The following is a 14,852-nucleotide window of genomic DNA, read 5'->3' on the forward strand; positions in this document are numbered from 1 at the left end:
TTTTCTTCCTTTTTTTAAGAATTATGTATAGGGGTGTAAAATAGGCGGGTCGGGCCGGGTTCAGATCGGGTTCAATTCGGACCTAAATTTTTTTGGGCCGGGTCGGCCCGTCCATTTATTTTTCGGGTCTATATCGATGGCTCGGAACCCGGTCCTACAGGGTTTCGGACATATTCGAACCGGACTTCGGGTTGTTTTATTAAATAAAAATATTTTTTTGTGATAATAATAATAATGATAATAAATAATAATAATAATAATAATATAAACATTCAACGAAATAAAAAAAAAATTGAAAAAATTATTCAATTGATCAATTATCTAACGCTACATCCGATAAGAATATATTAAAATAAAGATAAATTTTTTTTATCCACATCGAGTACAATTAAAAACTTTTAAATAAAAAAAATGACCATATATACTTTAAAATATACAAATTTATCTAATATTTTTTAATATCTATAATATATATTCGGTATAAAAAAAAATATTGACACAAAATTTAAAATTAAATTCATAAAACATTACATATAAATTAGACCAAAATCTTATCAAAATAATCGGTAATATATAATTTTAGTATATATATTAATCAAACCCATCAAATATATAAATATATATAAGTAACATTGTCAGTCTTTAATTTGAATGAATGCAACAATTAGGGTATGCGTTTCCGGAGTTGGTTCGAAATTTTAGCGGTTCAGTTGGAAAATGGTTTATTCGGTATTCTAAAATTTGTATCAAATTAATACCGTATATTATTCGATTTGGTTTTGATTTCAGTACGGTTCGGTTTAGGTTGTTGTTAACAAAATTTAGATTTTTAAAAAAAAAGTTTTTTAAAAAAATTTAACAGTTCGGTTCGGTTCAGTTCTATAAAAATCATACCGTACGGAAATTTTGGATGACACAGTTTGGAAAAAAATACCGAAACTTTCAGTTCGGTACGATTCGGTTCCGAAAAACCGAACCGAAATATCTACCCCTAATTTCAGATATATGCATATAACCAAAGTTCTATATTTGATTCACACTCGCATCTCGAATTATTCGCGATATCTTAAATTCACGCCCATTTTTTCTAAAAGAAAAAGAGAAAATACAAATAATATAACCGAATAACAAAATAAATCCGAGAGACCATAATCGAGTGATGAAGTTGGTTAAGAAATGTGGGAATGTCATTGTTCTAGATCCCTTGTTCAAGTCGCGGGTTGGGGAAGATAGTGTTACGGACAAAGTTGTGGCCATATGGACTATCTCCAGATCTTATGAAAGATATAGTTGGGTCGAAGGTTAGAAAAACTAGTTAGATAATAAAAAAAATACAAAATAAAAAAACAATAGTGGATGGTGTTTCATGTGAAACAGCCAACACGTTTTGTCCCATCTTGTGTTTTGTAAACAATGTGTGTAAATTATATGGATGGATGAATGGACTTCCATTGAATGAAGTTCTGACTTTGTGCCCAAAAAGCTCTGTTCCCTCTTCTCTTTTGTTTTCGACCACATATTCACTTTGGTTCCATCTCCCTGTTTTTTCTTTCGCATTTTTCAAATTTCGAAAGTCCATATCCGTTTCGTTCGATGGAAAAAAAATTTGAAATATTTTATTTTCCGTCCTAGTTTAGCAATGCTGCATTGATTTCGTATGAGCAGTGGTGGCAGCACTTGAGACCTAGTTTTAAAATAATTAAAACAAAAATCTCATATTAATAATTTACGAATTTGTAAGAAAAAACATCTTAGATAAATATACAAATTTTAACTTTTTCAACAAAAAAAATACGCGATTTTTTCTTAATTAATATATTAAAACTTGAACTTTTAAAAAAATTTCAAGAATCACCACCTCATGGTGATATTCGAGAGTAATTTAAAATTTTAAAATTTAATTTCATAGCAGATTTTAAAAATTAGTTTAAAAAATTGCATTTTTTTATCATTTTTTAAAATTCGAGATTTAATATAAGAGTCCGGAAATGTCCATGTATTTATTTAAAAATTTTAAAGTTCACATCAATATTGAACTTTTTTTATAAGTATATGTATTAATATATGCGATTTCACCATATTCAAACGACTACATTTATTTTTTTCACTTGGCTAACCATCCATAAACACAAACTCGTGAAAAGGATTTTTTTTAATATAATATTTTTTAATTGATAGTTCCAAATCAAATTATATTCATCACGAGTAACCACATTACAGATTGTTTAATTTGGCAAATGTGTTGGTTGGTTTTTTGGTCCCGATTGTCTCCTTTATATATATATTCTTCATTCTTCTCACCTTTTTTTTAGTTCACACCTTTTCTATATTAATAATTTTTAAAACAATTACTAGGGGTAGGAGTGTAAAATGGGAGGGTTCGGGCCGGATTCAATTCGGACTAAATTTTTTCGGATCGGGCCGGTCCGCCCATTTATTTTTCGAGTCTATCATCGATGGCCTGAAGCTCGGTCTTACAGGGCTTCGGACGGATTCGAACCGGACTTCGGATTTTTTTATTAAATAAAAATATTTTGTGTGTGATAATAATAATAATAATAATAATAATAATAATAATAATAATAATAATAATAATAATAATAATAATAATAATAATATAAACATTCAATCGAAACAAAAATAAAATTAAAAAAATTATTCAATTGATCAATTGTCTAACACTATATCCGATAAAAATATATTAAAATAAAGATAAATTTTTTTATCCACATCGACTACAATTTAAAACTTTTAAATTAAAAAAATGACCATATAAACTTTAAAATATACAAATTTATTTAATATTTTTAATATATATAATATATATTCGGTATAAAAAATATAAAAAAAAATATTGATATAAAATTTAAAATTAAATTCATAAAACATTATACATATAAATTAGACCAAAATCTTATCAAAATAGTCGGTAATATATATATATATATATATATATATATATGATTTTAGAAATAAAATAATATATAATTCTAGTATATATATTAATCAAACTCATTCAATATATAAATATATATAAAAATAAATAAAATAATTTTTTTATGTTATATGAGAATAAAAATCTAATCATTCGATATACTTTGGGCTAAATGGCTGGGTCGGACGGGTATCGGGCCGAACTTGATTCGGATCTGATTTTTTTTTTGTCGGACCGACCCACCCATTTATTTATCGGATCTATATTATTAGGTTCATGTCTTTAATTTTTTTGGGCGGGCTCAAGCCGGATTTCGGACTTCGGATTTAATTGACATCCCTAATTATATACATATTTTAATGTTGTGCTTTGTATAGAAAGAAATAATACTTTGTGCCTCGTCCTTAGTACAATGTTTAGACTTGCATATAGACTTGCATATATATATATGAGATTATCTACTTATACTTTTGTCCACTTAATATGGCATTATATCAAAAATACTCTTATTTTGCTATTCTTAACACATACCATTTTCCAGCTGTGACCATATGACCCATATGATCCAAAATATAGTGTGGTCACATTTTGATTTTATTAATTATAACGTTAAATTTTTGGTATCACACTAATTTATTATGATCATATCTTGTATATCTTACTAATCATTTGATTAAAACTTCATAAATTTAACGTTATGAGTAATGAGATCAATATGTGACCACACTATATTTCGGGTCACATGGATCACATGATCACAACTGAAAAAGGGTATGTCTTAAAGTAAAAATAGCAAAATAAGGGTATTTTTTATAATGCCCACTTAATATCCTTACGCACAAACTTTTATATTTATTAATATTTGTATTCACATTTCATGTGTTATATATATACATATATATATATGATTGTTATTGTTAATGTTAGAGAGTTCATATAATAATATTTCATATTAGGTTTTATATTTCCTTAGTTATAATTTGTTATATTTTAATAATTCACATAATCATGATCGTAATTTAAAATTCGTATTTTATTTCGTAATTTACGTTCTTAAGGAAAAAAGGTTTGTAAAATAATTTTTGTATCAGCATATAAGATCAATCTTAGGTTTCTCAAGAGTCATTGTAGACTTTTTTGTTGGGAAACAAATTTTTCGGGTTTTAAATTATGCTAAAACTACTCTCTTGCATTCTAAGTAAAGTCCAACATTTAGCCAAACTCCATTTTTATTTGATCTCTAACTTTTACTAAGCTTCTAAAACTATTTTAAAAGCCTATTCGGGATTTTTAGATCACAATATTTATTAAGTGATCAATATTTATTAAGGTTGTTATTGCAGGTAGATCTGAGAAGATTCTAAAGCTGATTTTGTGGAATAGATAAAGATGGAATCTTGGAGATAGAGAGTACAAGATTTTTTGTTCTTTATGTTTTTATTTCTGGTGAGTGAGATCGTTCTGAGGGGAAGTTCTCAATAGTAATCTGAACAAACCTAGAACGTGAGAGTGGAGATTCACACGGATTGTGTGTTGAATCAGTAGATTTCGTGTCATAGGAGAGCTAACACTCAGGGGGAGTGTGGTGCGTCTGGGTTTTACTGCAACTATCTCTATATTGTAGTAGTCAGATTTCCTTGAATGAAAAGAACTGATTTTGATGACATCTGAGTGCATCAGTAATTTTAATATTCAATCCTTTAGACCCCGATCACGATTTTTTCGTTTTATCTAATATTTTCGGGAATGAGTTGTCACAGTTCCAGTGAGGTATGCCCGTCCTATCCTAAGAGGATATATTCCATTTAACCGTATGTACCGCGTAGAGAATAATTTTTTTAAGGAGACATGGTTCGCCGGAGTTTCGGATTTGGTTTTCTGATTTTGAAAAGTCATTGATATAATGATATTATTTTGGTTATAACTTTCTGTACCGTTATCGGAATTGCATGTTCTTGATATCATTTTGTAGATATCGAAACTATCTTTCTAATGATGTATAATAGCATGATTTGGTTGTATATTCTGAAAGTTATTAAGTTTGAAATTTTTGGTATAAAATTGAAAGTTAATCATGGATGAATAATATGAACATATCCAACGGATTTAATTGGCAACAAGTCGTTAGTAACGATTTTAAAGGTGATACAAATCTCAAAAGGTTTAAACAAAAATCGAAATAAGTGAAAACGAAGAATTTATGCAACTGCCCCAAAATAATTTGAGATTAAGGTGATGTTTTTTATATTGTTGTATTCTTAATCTAAACATTTGAGAATGAATCCATTTAGATCACATTGTAACTTCTTTGTTCTTGATCTTGTCTTTGGAGTATTCGGAAAAGACGATATGTTCATAGCATTAGCGTTACATTTCTTTGTGCTCCTAATGTCCTTCCTAATCAATGATGATTTGGTATTTTTTTTTTTAAAGTTGTTGAGGTGCCATCCATGGCAAAATCGACTGTCTGTGACAGTGTACTTTCGACTGATATTTTCGTTTAATAAATAAATATAGAGTATTGAATTGATTTGGAATTTATCGACACATTCAGAAATTTATACGTTAAATTGGAAACTAAAATATTTAATTAATTTTGACAAATTGAAGATATAATTATATCAATTATTAAAAAAAAAGTCAAAGCGAATCAAATCAGTTGAACCCCTTAGGATATGTTGTAAATACAATCCCTTGGACGACTAACGGAGGAAGAGATCCAACGGTCAATAGTGGTAACAAATTTAAACTTACCATATCACTGTACACACGTCCTCACAGGATTCTGTCTCCCAGATTTTCCTTTTTGTTTTGAACAACCTTTTGTATCCCAAAAAAACCCTCTAAAATCGACGGCTGCGATTTGTTCTGGCGAGGTTTCGGTTTGCAATTGCATGAATAGAAAGAGGTTTTGAGTTCGTGTTACTTGAGGAGAAAGCTGTCGTAAAGGAGCCGCATTTGGCTTCTCCGGGAATGATATCCAAGGAGATTTTCCTTCATTTTCTCTCGATTGATTTCTTGGTTTTGTTGCACACGAGGTTTTGTTCTGAATAGGCCAAGGAGGGATTCTGAAGAATTTCAATGGAGGCAAACCAGAAAAATCCTAACTTTGTCTCGAAGAGGGGGAAGTACAAGAAAAAGCGTGATCGGAGAAAGCTGCTTGTCGGTGAAAAAGTAGAGGTGAAATTTGGATACTAACTGGGTTCATCTTCTGTTTTTTTTTTGGGAAAAAAAAGAAATTAGGGTTTATTGGTTGTGAATTTTCCCGGATAATGATTTCCCTTTTTTTCTGTTTGTAGTTGGTTAAATTTTTCTAGGGTTCTAGTATTTTCAGCTTACTAAAGTTTTCCGAATAAGTAGCATTTCTATATGTTCTTCAATTTTGGAATCAGTACTCTCAGAATCTGCACATTTTCGGCTTTGCAATATCATCTGCGTTGTACTCCGTCATCTTGTTCTTCCTCTTTCTGCCCAAATTTTCTCTCGTTCTTTTGATTTTTATTTGAAATGAACCTTGTCGGATTTTATATGCTTTGCTATTCAAATTCTGGCTTGATCTCTGCTATATATTCATGATAATTTTGAATTTTCACTGCAATACCACATGGTAAGAACTTGGAGTGTTTTTTTTTTGGTAATTAGAACTTGGAGTGTTGAATTGAGCAGGTGAGGAGTTTCGAAGATGGGTTCCTCGGTTCTTGGCACTCTGGAACCGTAACTGCACTAGAAAAGCAAGCCCGTCATATCAGATATGATCACCTCCTGTCTGAAAATGGCGGGGATAATGTCGTCCAGACAGTATCTGTCTCAAAGGTAGTAGAAGGGGCAAGAATCGCCAAACCCTCCTCCTTTGATGGTTACCGTGGATCTATAAGACCACCGTCTCCAAAAATTCTGTTTGATAAACATGACCTTCGATATGGACTATGCGTTGATGTGTATCACGTTGAAGCGTGGTGGGAAGGTGTAATCCTCGACCACAAAGATGGTTCTGAAGAATGGAAGATCTTCTTTCCCGATTTGGGCGATGTGATGAATGTCGGGATTGACTCTTTGCGTATTTCTCAGGATTGGGATGAGATTACTGAGGTGTGGCATCAGCGTGGGACTTGGTTGGTTATTGAGTTGATCGAGAAGCACGAGAAGGAGAACTTTATTCCTGTCTCGATGGAGCAATTGTGGTATGATATAAGAGTTAAACCTGGTTTCGACGAGATTGGCGAGTGGACTTGTTGTAAGAGATTATTGTGGGAAGACCTGGTACTTGAAGTTATCCAAGATAATCTAATAATCACCATAGATCATTTCCTTCAAGAACTCAATGATACAAGATATTCTCGAGAATGTTTTAATAACGAGAATCCAGGAAATTCCCACGCACATAGCGAGAAAACTCGGATGGAGAATGACAAGAATCAGGTTTTGCCTTACAATATAGAAGACAGCTTCCAACCAAGTTTGTCTGCTACAAACGATGGCGAAGATGAGCACATTGTTGATACTATAGAGGCCTATTTGGAGATCAACAATAGAGAGTGTAACAAGAAAGATCTGAAAATCCAGACTTTGAAAGATAAAGTGAAAACACATCTTTTTGCTATCGGATGGCAATTTTCAAAGATATTTTATGGAAGAAAATGCCTCTCGAGGTACACTTCACCATGTGGTAAATGCTGCGTCTATACCCTTAAACAAGCATGTAGAAAATACTTGAAAAGTAGGCATTCGAAGAATGAAGCCAGTGAAGTTCAAGAAATCAGAAATCTGAAAAGAAAGCGAAAGAGTGATTCTCCAAGCTTTCGATGCGACTCTCCCCAACAAAAGATCAGCTCGAAGTTTTCAGATAGAATTGTGGATGCGAAATCTAGAAAGAAATCAAGAACGGTCGTGGAACCGAGCCATTATCTCAACGATAACCGAGGTAGAATTCGTATCCTACTCCCGAGAAAAAGATTGTGTCAGGGCTCAACTCAGCATTCTACATACCAAGATCCGAGAACCGTGCTTTCTTGGTTAATAGACAACAACGTGATTCCACTGGAGGGGAAAATTTACTGCTATGGAATGGATCAAATTACAACGAAAGAAGGGAAAATCGGCCATGATGGCATCAAATGTGGTTGCTGCAGTGAAATCATGACTATACGAAGTTTTTCCCTTCACGCTGGTAAAGAACACCAAACCCCAGCGGCAGAAATCTTCTTAGAAGACGGAAGATCTCTTTTGGATTGCCAGATGGAGGCCAATGAGGTGAGAGAGAGAATGGAGAAAGACGGTTCTTCGAGAAGAAAATGGCGTCAAGGAGAGAATGATGATGTTTGTTCTCTTTGTCTCTATGGCGGCGATTTGCTTCTATGCGACGGATGCCCATCTGCATATCATAAAGATTGCGTCAGGTTAGAGGTATAAATTTCTCTTTATCTTGTTCCATGTGTTGGATCAAATCTTGAATAAGTTTATACCGGTTTCCTAAGTTTCTCGGTTTTCATAGGATGTTCCTGATGATGACTGGTTCTGTCCGATGTGCTTTTGCGAGATATGTGGGAAAGTGAATCTAAAGCAAGATATCTGCCATTCCAAGGAAGATCAATTTATCAGATGCCATCAATGTGAGCGTGAATGTGAGGACTTTATTTCAACAAAATGTGAATCCCTTGTAAACAGATGAGTTCCTCGACGTTTTTTCTAACAGTTTCTTCTCGTTACAGGTCATGTTTCTTGCCTGCCTAACCGAGGCGTAGATAACATGTCAGAGAAGGACAAGGGAGAGAACTGGTTCTGCAGAGACGAATGTAAAGAGGTGTGTCAACTAGTTCTTACAAAGATAAAGATCATTTTACGTGACAATTAATTTCTGTACTTTCGCAGATATTCGAGCGCCTTCAGAAGCTGGTTGGGATACAAACACTGGTGGGTTCAGACAATCTAACATGGACATTGATGAAAACCCTGAAATCAGACATAGCCAATCTCAATCATGAGTATGAAAGCAAGCTAAACCTAGCCGTTGATATCATGCACGAGTGTTTTGAGCCGGTCGATGAAACTCAATCTCAGGGAGATATCATCAGAGATGTCGTTTTCAGCAGGAGGTGAGCTCTTACAATCATATTGCTTTGAATAGATTTGCCCGACCAAAACCCGTAACTTCAAACTCTTGCAGCTCAAAACTCAGACGCTTAAACTTCACGGGATTCTACACAATTCTTCTCGAAAGAAACGATGAGCTAATAGCAGTGGCTGCAATTAGGTAACAATCTCGTGAGATGATAGATCGAACGATAAAACTGTCCAAATTTTGTGAGTGAACAGATACTCTAATTTGATTTCTTTTCATTGGTTTTGGCTTTACTTTTCCAGAATATTTGGAAAAAACGCCGCAGAGATTCCTATTGTTGCTACGAGGTTCCAATATCGTCGTCATGGAATGTGTCGAATTTTGATGGACAAACTTGAAGAGGTACTACTGAATTTTACCTATATTGCGTTGCTTCCTTCTTGGATAGATGTCCTACTGAAATTTTCTTGCCTCAATTCGTTCGTTTCCTCTGTTCTACTGAAATATTCAGAGAATGCCCTTATCTTTATCACTATTTAAGAATTCAGATATAGGTTATACGAATCCAGGGTGTTTTTCTGTATTCAAGAAGGATATAAGCTAAGGTTGCTTTTTCGTATCTATCGATCTCTTAACTGTGTTCTTGAATACGGTCTGTATATGCAGAAGCTGAGAGAATTAGGAGTAGAGAGACTGGTTTTGCCGTCGGTTCGTTGCGTGCTCAACACTTGGATAAACTCATTTGGGTTTTCAGAGATGACGGATTCAGAGAGGAAAAGCTTATTGAGCTACACTTTCTTGGATTTTCAGGATACAGTGATGTGCCACAAAACTCTTTATCAGAAGAACCCTCTCCTAGTTTCAACCCCATCACCCAATGGTATGTCCCCGAGTTCTCTGTCCTCGTCTCCTTCTTCGCTGGTAAAAATAAACATAAATTTATCGTCATATATATGCCCGAGATGGCGCATCGAATTGCTTAAGGTTTTGCTTTGTTTTTTCATGTAGAGAAGCTTGAGAAGAGAAACAGCAAAGAACAAGACATTGGGGGCATCATGTCTTGAGGGCGTTTCGTCTGTTATTTTCAAACGTATACGTAGGTTGATTGGTTTTTATTGATAAATGATGATGCGTCTACCAAATTTTGTAGGCGTAATCTGTTTTGAAGTGACCACATAAATGGCGTGGATTGTCCGATCCCTTCTGTCCAATCCGTAATAAGTTCGTAAACCGCTGTTCGGTTTTTGGAACGCCTCGTTTATTCACTCTTGCCTTATGTTTTACACGCCAATCTAAAATTTTGGAACGCGTAGTTTGTTCATTAGTTAAATTTTGCTAATCATAAATTATACTAGATTAAATATTCCATAACAAGATAGAGAAAGATATTATAATACAAATATTAAATATAATAAAAAAAATTAACTATTAAAACGTGATTTAATGATTAACATTTCGTATATTTGATTCGAGGTTCAAATTTGAAATCATATCTTAAAATTTTGGATATCTGACTTTATTATTATATATAGATCAATATATCGATGTGATAGATTTATTAGAGATAATAAAAAGCCAGATATAACAGTTGATAAGTTAAAGATTAACAATGTATTTATAAGAAAATATAAAAAATCATACAAAATTATTATATATTTTATCATTTTATTTAGGGAGAATAACCATTATTTTATTTTAATTTAAATCCTACACTTCTTTTTATCCTAAAAAACTTGTACAATTAATTTATTATAAAAAATCATTTATTTTTAAGTGTTTGGTTAAAAAAAACTCTACCCTCCATGTAGATAAATAGAAATCCTACGTGACATTGAAAAATATCCAACTCATTGCCACATCACCGCCACATAAAAACTTTACTTTATTCATTATTCATTTTATTTTCTATATTTTTATTATATTTATTATTTTATATATTTATTTAATTTTTTGTTTGATTTTATAGAACTAATGGATAAATTTTTTAAAAGATATATTTTTTTAAATTGTAAATATATTTTGGACGATATATATTTATTAGTTATAATATATACATATATATATATGTATATGTATATATATATATATTTATTTATTTTTGTATTTATTTATTTATTTTATTTATTTTATTAATTTTTAATATTATGTGGCGGTGACGTGACAATGAGTTGGAGAATTTTTAATACCATATAGGATTTTCGTTTGTTATGTAGACGACATAATTTTTTTGATTAAAAACTTTAACATAGGTTTTTTAAGAATAAAGTAATTGTATATGTTTTTTAAGATGAAAAAAATATATGATTTTAATTGAGATAAAATAAAAATATAAGATTTTTTTTGGATATTTTTTCTAGGGGTGTAAATTGGGCCGGTCTGGTCCGATCCGGTCCGAGTCCGCATTCGGTCCGAAGGTTTCGGGCTCGACTCGGTCCGATTTTTTTTAGACCTAAGTAGTTAAATCCGAAGTCCGACTCGAACCCGAAGCTCGACTCGAACCCGAAACCCGATTCGAGTCCGATCCGAAAGTCCGATTTTTTTCGGACCGAGAAATTTAAGTCCGAAACCTGCTAATTTTTTGACTAGACCAGACCGGACTTCGGGCCTCGAACCCAAATTGACACCCCTAATTCTCCCTTTTATTTAAAATAAAGTTACTCATATAGTTAAAATTATATAAAAAAAAGTGTTATTTAATTTCATTCTAGTATTAATAGTACTCTTATTATCACGGATTCACGACCATATATACCGGTTGATTTATATATGTAGATAGATCTTCATTTCATTGGTATTTTTGGTTTTAAGAATCAATAAAATAAAAATTTTAAATATAATATTTACAATTAATAAATTATATTTTATTTTAAATATAGTATTTCTATACAAATATATTATATAAAGAATGATGTTTATAAAGTTTATATAAATTTTAAATATTATAATATGATATATTTAAATAAATATTATGTTTTCTAAATTTTTATAACAAAAATTAAATAGAATATTTTTTGAATAATTTAGATTTGATTTTTTTATTAAAATATAAAATAAAATATTATTTTTAAAATGGTTTTTTTCTACAAAATAATAATTCATACAGATTTATTATAATAAATTTTAAATAAATTTTTTATGTAAATAAAATAGTTAATAGTTTTTTTTTGTTGGTCCCTAATTTCCTCTAATAATAATTTGAATTTGGTTTAACTTACAAAGTCCGGAAATTTGTTAACAAAATGACCGGGAGCCCCAGCCCGGCAAAAGAGGCCAGCAAATCGGATAAATACAACAAAAATAATTTAAAAAATATAATCAATATAAAAACTGGAAAAACAAATTTGAATTCGCAGAACCTCTCCTCCTCCTCCTCCTCCTCCTCCTCCTCCCCCGGCCTGAGAATAGAATAGAATTGGAGACGGAGATACCCAAGGGTATAAAAATGGGTCAGGCCCCTCTGAAGAAACTCTCGCCGTTTTCTGCTTCTTCCAAGCGCTCTCGTTCTCTTCCTTCTTCTTCTTCTCCTTCCGCTCCTTCTCCTTCTCCTTCTCCTTCTCCTTCTCCTTCTCCGTTTCTCTCTGGCTCTGCTTCCACTCGCCACTCCCTCCGACAGGGATCTCTCCGACAAGGATCTCTCCGACAGGGCTCTCTCCGACAGGGCTCTCTGCGGCAGGGCTCTCTCCGACAGGGTTCTCTCCGACGCGGATTCTTCGGCGCCAGGTCTTCTTCGTATTCTTCTTCTCCATCGATGCACATTTGTGTTTTCCTTCGATTTCATATTTTCGTATTTTCCATTGGAATTCGCTTCCACTGCGGTGATGTTGCTGCTTGTTTTATTCATTTGTTTAATTTTTGCTTTTGTCATTTGCGATGTCAATTGGGTTTCTGTTGTTTTAGCGAGAAAATGGAGGAAAGGGGAAGAAGCCTGTTATCTCTGAAACTCGTCTTCTGTGTGGGGCTTATTGTCTCTTTTCGTGCATGTCTTCTTTTTTTGTCTTCCCTTTTTGGGTAGTTACTCTGTATTCGTTTTTGGTAATGAAAATTGCGGTTGCGGCACGCTCACAGAATCGGTACTGGAAATGTTTTCATGTGTTATTCGCTGTCTTCTTCGTATTCGTCTTCTCCATTGTTTTGCTGGATTTATTTTCTCGGTTTCAATTTGCTTTGGTTGATGCTTTTTTTCCGTTCTATCACTACCTAAGTCGTTGCTTCTGTTTTATCCAGTGTTGAAAACTAACATGCTTGTTCTGTATCTTTCTCTTATGCCGCTTGTCTACTGTTGGATTGATGTGGGTCGTGGTTCATGCTGTGTCGTTGTTTCCCTCGTACTGATGAATGGGTTTGTTCTCTGTGTTTTACTTGTTAGTCTTTGTTCACTTGGGGCGACTTTCTTCTTGTCTTGATATATCTTTGTACGGTGAAGTGGCTCTCTTGTCTTGTTTCTATCGCCTTCGGTTGGATCTGGTATAGTATGTCCCTTTTGGATGATTAGAGAAGGAAGAAGATGCGAGAGGGAAACAAAAGAGTGTTCCTTTTTTTTATTAGCCTTCGATGCCATTTCCTAGGAAGTATTTTCCTTTGTTCTCTGTTCTGGTGGTTTGTAAGAAAAAATGTTTTCTCATGATCCATTTGCATCAGCAATTCAGCATCCATGAAATCCCTGGACTCAGCAAAGTAATTTATGTCGCTATATCACTTTTCATTTAAGTAAGCCGGGTTACCTCTTGCTTGTGAAAGAATAGAACAATGTCTTCCCATATTGTTGGATATCCCCGCATTGGGCCCAAGAGGGAACTTAAGTTTGCATTGGAGTCCTTCTGGGATGGCAAGAGCAGTGCTGACGAATTGCAAAAGGTTGCAGCTGACCTTAGAGCATCCATATGGAAGCAAATGGCTGAGGCAGGAATCAAGTATATTCCTAGCAACACCTTCTCATATTATGACCAAGTATTGGATACCACAGCCATGCTTGGGGCTGTTCCACCTAGATATGACTGGGAAGGTGGTGAGGTCGGATTTGATATTTACTTTTCCATGGCACGGGGTAATGCTTCTGCCCCTGCAATGGAAATGACCAAGTGGTTTGATACGAATTAGTAAGTATCGGGCTTACTTTCTTTTCACCCTCCCATGTCTGTAAAGCTCCTTTTTCAGGTTTTAATGACAAGATATATTCTCTTACAGCCATTACATTGTTCCTGAGTTGGGTCCTGATGTCAAATTCTCTTATGCATCTCACAAGGCTGTGAGTGAATTTATGGAGGCAAAAGCAGTAAGTTGGTCGATACCTTTACAGATATTTTGCCTTTTTTGAGCTATTGTATGAGTTTTGATTTGGGAGTGTAATAATCGGGGGCATTGCAATGTTTTCTTATCATGGAACTGTTTCGTCTTTTTCTATATTATTGACCACCCGACCTCTGTTCTTGATGCTACAGCTTGGTATAGACACAATTCCTGTTCTCCTTGGTCCTGTCACTTACTTGCTTCTGTCAAAACCAGCAAAGGGTGTTGAAAAATCATTCTCTCTTCTTTCTCTGATCAACAAGATTCTTCCCGTTTACCAGTAAGAATGCTTTTTGAGGTCAACTGCTATGAAATCTATTCAATGTACAATGGAGTTATCTCATGGTCCTTCAAATTTTTAAAAATGTTTCTTGATGATTGGTTCTGTCAGAGAAGTTTTGGCTAAGCTAAAATCTGCTGGAGCTAGATGGATTCAGTTTGATGAGCCTGCACTTGTGATGGATCTGGACACCAACCAATTACAGGCATTCTCTGATGCCTACTCTCAAATGGAGTCATCGTTGGCTGGGCTGAATGTTCTTGTTGCTACGTACTTTGCGGATGTTCCTGCTG

The 14,852-nt window shown here is 33.6% G+C and overlaps 2 protein-coding genes across 8 annotated transcripts in view; both read left to right on the forward strand.

Moving 5' to 3' along the window:
• The first annotated feature begins 5,802 nt into the window (after positions 1 to 5,802).
• On the forward strand, positions 5,803 to 10,238 carry LOC104815060 (increased DNA methylation 1-like). Of its 7 annotated transcripts, XM_010543359.2 has the most exons (10): positions 5,803 to 6,115; positions 6,602 to 8,338; positions 8,427 to 8,556; positions 8,644 to 8,735; positions 8,804 to 9,027; positions 9,099 to 9,185; positions 9,296 to 9,395; positions 9,660 to 9,701; positions 9,804 to 9,873; positions 10,002 to 10,177. In XM_010543359.2, the coding sequence occupies exons 1-10, from the start codon at positions 6,017 to 6,019 to the stop codon at positions 10,055 to 10,057; spliced, it is 2,637 nt and encodes an 878-aa protein (XP_010541661.1). In that variant the 5' UTR covers positions 5,803 to 6,016; the 3' UTR covers positions 10,058 to 10,177. The 7 variants fall into 7 exon arrangements, with proteins under 7 accessions (XP_010541661.1, XP_010541657.1, XP_010541660.1 ...); XM_010543355.1 differs by having other exon boundaries at positions 9,660 to 9,873; positions 10,002 to 10,238; XM_010543358.1 differs by having other exon boundaries at positions 9,660 to 9,873; positions 10,007 to 10,238.
• A 2,103-nt stretch (positions 10,239 to 12,341) lies between these two features.
• Positions 12,342 to 14,852, forward strand: part of LOC104815062 (5-methyltetrahydropteroyltriglutamate--homocysteine methyltransferase-like) — a 5,571-nt gene continuing 3,060 nt past the window's right edge. The window contains exons 1-5 of the mRNA XM_010543361.2: positions 12,342 to 12,713; positions 13,736 to 14,089; positions 14,178 to 14,265; positions 14,432 to 14,559; positions 14,671 to 14,848. Of these exons, the coding sequence (XP_010541663.1) occupies positions 12,436 to 12,713; positions 13,736 to 14,089; positions 14,178 to 14,265; positions 14,432 to 14,559; positions 14,671 to 14,848 (1,026 nt within the window). The 5' untranslated portion in view covers positions 12,342 to 12,435. The remainder of the gene's footprint in view (positions 12,714 to 13,735; positions 14,090 to 14,177; positions 14,266 to 14,431; positions 14,560 to 14,670; positions 14,849 to 14,852) is intronic.

Source organism: Tarenaya hassleriana, unplaced genomic scaffold (genome assembly GCF_000463585.1).
Source record: "Tarenaya hassleriana unplaced genomic scaffold, ASM46358v1 Cleome22, whole genome shotgun sequence".
NCBI lineage: Eukaryota > Viridiplantae > Streptophyta > Magnoliopsida > Brassicales > Cleomaceae > Tarenaya > Tarenaya hassleriana.